We start from the raw sequence: 7,134 nt of genomic DNA, 5'->3' as shown, positions 1-7,134 counted from the left end.
TTTTCTTTATTCATTTTTTTAATTATTTTCAGTTCAAATATTACAATTTAACATTTGAGATAACATTTTTATGATTTTAGATTAATTCTAAAATGTATAAGCTGTTAAAATCTTGTGCTCAATTGTGTTTGAACAGGCATATTCATCATCCATAGACTTAAAATACAGTGCAGGTGCTCAATTAATCAATCCACTTCCTTTCTCTTTATAGATTATCTGGCTGTATGGTGACAGAGGTTGGCTGTTGTTATCTGGCTTCAGCTCTGAGGTCAACTTCACACCTGAAAGAGCTGGATTTGAGCTACAATTACCCAGGAGAATCAGGAGTCAAGCTGCTCTCTGACAGACACAGTGATCCAAAATGCACATTGGAAAAACTCAAGTATGTTAGGCTAAAATTTGGCATGGTATAATTCAGGGGTGTCCAAAGTTTTTTTTTTTATGGGGGCTGGATGCCACACACACACACACACACACACACAATAATACATATAGGGCATATATATATACAGGGCACCAGACTAACATTTGTGACCAGTGGCACCAGCACCTGATTTAATAATAACAATATTACATGTTTTGTTTCTTGGACAGCAACTTGAGTTAACAGTTGCAGTAGCTTGAGTTGGGATACAGATGTAAATATATTTTCATTGACACAAGCAGTAACATCTGTAAAAATTTTAACAACCTCATTTTTAAAGGGTCAAATTTGGAATATTCTGAGGTACAAATATATATATATATTGTGTGTGTGTGTGTGTGTGTGTGTGTGTGTGTATGTATTAATGCTAGTGCCACTGGTCTCAAAGTTTAGTCTGGAGTTCTGTAAATATGTCGTGTATGTCTGTGTGTGAATGAAATTATTGTCACTCACGTTTTACAGCTACTCCTGGTCTAAAATCTAGTGCTGTATCCTTGTATTGACATTGTGAAACTGCAAGATTTGTAAATTATGAGCAGTGGTGGAAAGAGTACTGAAAAAATATACTCAAGTAAAAGTACCATTACATTCCAAAAAATGAAGTGAGAGTAGAGTAAAAAAATACTTGTCCATAAAACTACTTGAGTAAGAGTAAAAGAGTAGCTTATTTAAAAGTACTCATGAGTATTGAGTAGTGAGTACTGAGCTGCAGATTCTACCACCTTATAATAAATGTTGTACAGTGCAATTAAAAAATATAGAAGACATTGTATATACTGTAATTCAAATTATATTTGTTATATAAGAATGTAATATCTATCATCCAACAGTTTTAATTTTGACTGCCAACTCTTTAAATACATAAGAAAACACAGAAAAACTTTTACAGAGATGAAAAGATGAAAGAGTTATTCTCAGTACACGTATCACCATGTAAATCATAGTCTGAGAAAAAAAAGATTTATAATTCAAGTGTAAGGCCACTGAGCCTGAACATGCTATTGTTGCACATAAAATATCAATGTTCAGAACAGTGCAAAGAATACAAAAACCTTTCTGCATCACACACCATGACATAAAAAGAGATTAGAGCTAATTTCTCTCCAAAATGGTGCCAGTTTTAGTGTTTTGTGATAAAGAAATGAAAACTAATATAATAAAACATGAGAAAACTAATATCATCAAAAATGATTGATAATATATGTTACAATTTAAATGTAAATGCACATTGTTCTAAAGGGGGCATCATCCCCTACCTTTGACACAGCTACATTTACTCATTATGCTGATAATATAATTTGTAAGGGGAAAAAATACATAAAATAGGCAAACATTTCCGGGAAAACTTTTTCAAAAGAAAACACACACACACACACACATAAATGCACATTTCTTTGCTGTGCTGCGGCAGTCTCTGTGAATAAGTTGCTTTATCAGCAGCATCTACAGCTGAATGGAACAAAAAATGTTGAACTTGAAAATGTTTTTTGCGCAAGTGCACTTGTTAAATGAAAGCGTATTGTATAAAATGTTTCAAACAAAAAACTGTTTATTAACGAGCTGTAGTTTTATTACATCACATGCTGACAGAGATCCAGTATAAGTTAACACCTATGGAATGCCAAACCTGACAACATTTGAAATAAATAAATACATAGATAAATATAGAAAGAAATGTAAAAATGCAAAAATAAATAAATAATTATTAATAATTTTATTTACTTATGTATATTTTAATTTTTTTAAAATACATTTATACATGTATTTATTTCCACATTTATGTATTTCTATATGTCTTTGTCCGTAGGGTAATGAGGAGGGCGTGTTTTACCTCAGGAATAGCAATCGAGCCAGAGTAGGCGAGGTGTAAGCTTTGAGGCCACAGAGACACCTTGTGTCTGTTTTAATATAAACAGACTGTTTTAATACATTAAGCCACATTAATCGTTTCAGAATGTCCCAAAACCTTGCCTTGAACTAAACACTGACTGTATTTCTTTATGCTTGAGTCCCAAGTTCAAAATAAAACTCTATAAACCGCTTCATTGTAAATGTACGGAGCTGAATGAACCACTGCAAGCTGTAGAGTAAACAGGAAGTGTTTGTCTGAACTCAACTGGTTTTGCGAGAGAACGCAAAGTTTCTTGTGGAATGAAAACGTTTTGCAAGAGAACGCAAAAGATTTGAAAAATATTTTTTTCGTTCCACCCCATATTTTCCCCACCAACATGTCCCTTTAAGGGTTCCGTAGTAAACATACAGTTAGGGTGATATTAAATGACTTAACCTGTGATATAAGATTTTGGCCATATTGCCCATCTAATTCATTCATCCCACACTATCAACAGGCCCGTCATGTAGGCTACACTTCTTGTACTTCGTTTGGGCACCACAAGGTGTCTCTGTGGCCTCAAAGCTTACACCTCGCCTACTCTGGCTCGATTACTATTCCTGAGGTAAAACAGGCTCTCCTCATTACCCTACAGACAAAGAAATGTAGAAATAAATAAATATGGAAATAAATAAATGTCAAAATAAATACATAAATGTCAAAATAAATAAATATAGAAAATAAATATGTAAACAAATACATACATATGGAAATAAATAAATGTATAAATAAAAGAAAAAATAAATGTGGAAAAAAATAAAAACATACATAAATAAGGAAATAAAAGTATAAATAATTATTGTATTACTGAAGTAAATGGGAGTAGAATTTATCGCATTATGAATGTGACACTTGTGGGAATTATCAACATTGTACGCAAGACCCGCAAACCTCACACCACATTTCAGGTCCTGTAGATAGGCTAAAGTACTCAAAAAAGTACAATTTCTGATAAAAACGATTTAATTACAGTAAAGTGAGTACTTGTAATTTGTTACTTCACACCCCTGATTATGAGTGGAGGGCCACATATATTTTAATAAACATGCTGTGGGCCATTCAAAATTCATCCATGGGCTGCTGTTTGGACACCCCTGGTATAATTGTCTGTTATTGGTCATTTTGGTATTACACATATACATTGTATCAAATTAGTTCAAAAGGGAAATATGTATAATTAATTATAACTGTGTAGTGATTTCAGTGTAAGATTGCACACGGGACACCACTAAATGTAGTGATTTTAGATCCAAGTAGCACCACAAGTGTAATGGCTTTGGGCTTAAATATTAATATTATTATTAATATTTAATTTTGGTCACGCTATTTTACGGGGCACATGCCAAGGAATTTCGCCTTGACATTAAAGGACAATCATTGAAAATTGTTGAATAGATAAGAATTACATAAATTGGAAGACATTGTAGTCTGACCAGTCTGAAGAAGATCCTAGTAGTTTGGAACAAGCAAAGGGAGGATCGCTGAAGGGAAGGTTCTGAAGTTGTTACAGAAGATGGAGGGCACTAAGCTTGTGGTCGTCATTGCTGTTGCAGGTTTCAAACTCCCCAAATTTGCATCTTTCAGAACTTTCCTGTTTCTCTTTAGAATACTTAGCTTAGCAGCTTAGCACATCTTGGGTTAGCACTTACAGTACAGTGCTCAATCTCAATACAATCTCAACGAAATGCATCAAGTTAACTGGCAAGCATTAAAATCTAAGAAAGTTAGAATAAAGAAAAGCAAATGTGACTACCAAAGTTGCCATATTAGTGGTTGTGAAACATTTGTTGTCCAGTGGTAAAATATAGGGATGGGCACATCAATATTGCTGTATCGATATATAAGCTACTTATTTGGAATCGATAGCTTTGAAAAAATATCAGTATTAAAATTATATTAATACAAAACTGAGGTTTTCTGTATCTCTTTTTTTAAGTACTTTATAAACGATTTTGCCAAAACACCCTGACATATTTTACTGGTCTGTGTCACATGACTGTGAGAAGCGACCGTACAGCCACACACGCACAGAGACACTCACTTCAGCATTAAACTGAGAGGGATGAACAGAATGGCAGGTAGGAAAGGTAGTCTGATGTGTTGCTACTTTTTTTAATCACAATATTTCTGTAAAATACAAGATAATTTTTTACACTTTTTGGTACACACATTTTTATTTTATTGTGCTAATATTTGATTTTGTGATGAACTGGCTACCTGGTCTCATGGCAAAAACGTACCTGGGGGCACTTTTTTGCGAGACACGAAATACGTACCAATAAGTACATATCACTGCAGTTTCCAAAAGAAATGAATACTAGAGGCAGTAAAACTCAGTGGACATTTCACCTGAAAATGCGGTGAAATGTGCAGTAAGGTACGTAAAAACAGTGTTGCAGAAAAGTACCCAGAGGTACGTATTTTTATGAGACCAGGTTGTGAACTGGATGTTAATGGCCTGTTTGTGTTATGTAGATGTGTTTTTTCTTTAAGTCTAATGATCTTTTTTCCCCCTAAAAATTTATATTATTTTGAAAAATCACATAACCATTTAAGTAATAATCAGTATCGGTATCAGTATCAGTATTGAGAAAATTGTAACTTAAAGTGTGTGGTATAGCCCCTCCCTAGTATAATACAAACTATAAAAGATTTGGAGAATCACTTCTTTGATCTTAAAATTGAGTTATGAGCATTTATGTTAAACTGAGACAAATTCACTGTACCAGCACTATTTATTTTTTCAGTGTGGACCATAACGAAGTCTTCAGAATCACACCAGGACTACAAAAATGTAAGACTGTTTTTAGTTTCCATTAATTTGTTGTACTCACGATTTTTTTCCCACTAAGGTTTTAATGTCTTTTTGTGTTCAGATTTTTGTGATCTCACACTGGATCCAAACACAGCACACACTAGCCTCTTAATGTCTGAAAACAGAACGGTGACACACGTGAAAGACGAGCAAGCATATCCTGATCATCCAGAGAGGTTTGAGCACTATGAGCAGGTTATGTGTAAAGAAAGTCTGACTGGACGCTGTTACTGGGAGACTGAATTCAATGGCAATGGTCATGTAGCAGTTACATACAAAAAAGTCAGTAGAAAAGAAGGGATTGATTGTCTGTTTGGTCTCAATGAACATTCTTGGTGTCTATTCTGGATTAACAGAGGTAATGTTTGTACTGCCTGGCACGATAATAAGAACACTGATGTATCTGTCCCATCTCTGTCTAAAAGAGTAGGAGCGTATCTGGATTGGCCAGCTGGCACTCTGTCCTTCTACAGCGTCTCTGACACACACACACTCACACACTTATACACGTTCAACACCACATTCACTGAACCACTATATGCTGGATTCAGGCTTTATCCTAGAGCCTCAGTATCTCTGTGTCAGATCGAAAAATCTCTGGTAAGAAATAATCTAGAAAATGATTCACTCTAGACAGCTGTATTATATATATGGATGTTTTTCTAAACCTTTTTGGAAGTGTTGTAAAGTCTATAGTGAAGAGGTGACAGGAAGTAACAGGAATGAGGAAAGGTTTTTTTCTATATATCTGACACTTAATATTTGGCAATATAAATGGACTGTACAGACACTATAGGAGCTGTATGATGACGTCACTGTTTTTTACGGAGCTTTACAGCTGAATTGAATTAATTTTATGAATGATGATCTTTACACAGTTATTGAACAGAACTGAATCAAAGCTGAATATTGAAACTATTGTTTTTTTTTTTTACAGCATAATTGATCTCTCAACCACTATTGAACCATTATTTTCCTGTTGATCCCTGAAAAGCTGATTTGAAACAGTCTGTATTGTAAAATGTTACGTTTTTTTTTTTTTGGTGGGGGGATGTAAAGCAATGTAAAGCATTGATTTCATTTAAATCTGCTTAAAGTCATAACGGTTTTAAGTATTTTGAACTTTGTAATGTACATCATAAACCAATTTTTTAAATGTAATTGTATTTTAATTAGTTTTAGAGTGATAACGGTATTTTAGTTTAGTTTAAACAACACTAACTCTTGCAGTCAAATCCTATAGAAAAATCTAAGCTATATTAACACAAACTGTTTTAAATGTGTTTTTTACACATAGATTATTGATGTTGCAGTTTCACTGTCTGAAATGACCCTTCACTTTGCTCCCATTGGTTTCAATTGCTCACTTTGAGATGCTATGTCAGACTTTCCATTGGAATGAATGGAAGAGGCTGTGAATAGTGCGTTTTTGGTTAAATATTGTTATTATTAATGTAATGGAAATTATTCTAAAATGTGTTCTAATGAAGCGTGACAGTGTAAAACTGATAATAGTTTGCAATATCTTAAAAAAAAAAAGTTTTACCAGTCACTTGAAAAAAAGCATAATTTGCTGGTGATTACACACGTGATGACAATAGCATTTATGAACAGAACTTTACATAATGTCTTATAATCTGTTCATGTGCAAAATTAAAATTTCTGTAAAATATCCTGTGACTTCTTGACTGTCGTTTCCACAATAAGGCCATAAAGGCTTTCCCGAGGCTTTACAAGTTCTCAGGCAGGAAATTATTTGTTTTTATGAAAACTCTCATAATATTAAAGTGTCACAATCTTTGGGCCCGTTCTTCGTAATTTTTTTTTTAAATATATATATATTTTTTTACATGATTCCCAATTATTTATATTAACGATTACTAGTATTTGTACAGGCTTTACATTTTTATTTGTTGTGTTGTAATTAGCAATTCATGTAATTTTATCTTTTAATCAGATTTGTTATGTGACCGCATTAATTAAAGGTTCTTTAGTATCTGCATC

The 7,134-nt window shown here is 33.4% G+C and overlaps 1 protein-coding gene across 1 annotated transcript; it reads left to right on the top strand.

Annotated features, from left to right (window-relative positions):
* The first annotated feature begins 221 nt into the window (after nucleotides 1–221).
* On the top strand, nucleotides 222–5,998 carry LOC107681551 (stonustoxin subunit beta-like). Its single transcript, XM_016477864.1, has 3 exons — nucleotides 222–382; nucleotides 5,063–5,109; nucleotides 5,192–5,998. The coding sequence occupies exons 1-3, from the start codon at nucleotides 225–227 to the stop codon at nucleotides 5,761–5,763; spliced, it is 777 nt and encodes a 258-aa protein (XP_016333350.1). The 5' UTR covers nucleotides 222–224; the 3' UTR covers nucleotides 5,764–5,998.
* Nucleotides 5,999–7,134: the final 1,136 nt, after the last annotated feature.

Source organism: Sinocyclocheilus anshuiensis, unplaced genomic scaffold (genome assembly GCF_001515605.1).
Source record: "Sinocyclocheilus anshuiensis isolate Anshui unplaced genomic scaffold, SAMN03320099.WGS_v1.1 scaffold8933, whole genome shotgun sequence".
Taxonomy (NCBI): domain Eukaryota; kingdom Metazoa; phylum Chordata; class Actinopteri; order Cypriniformes; family Cyprinidae; genus Sinocyclocheilus; species Sinocyclocheilus anshuiensis.
The sequence above is the reverse complement of the archived record's forward strand: the minus strand, read 5'-3'. Positions and strand labels throughout refer to the sequence as shown.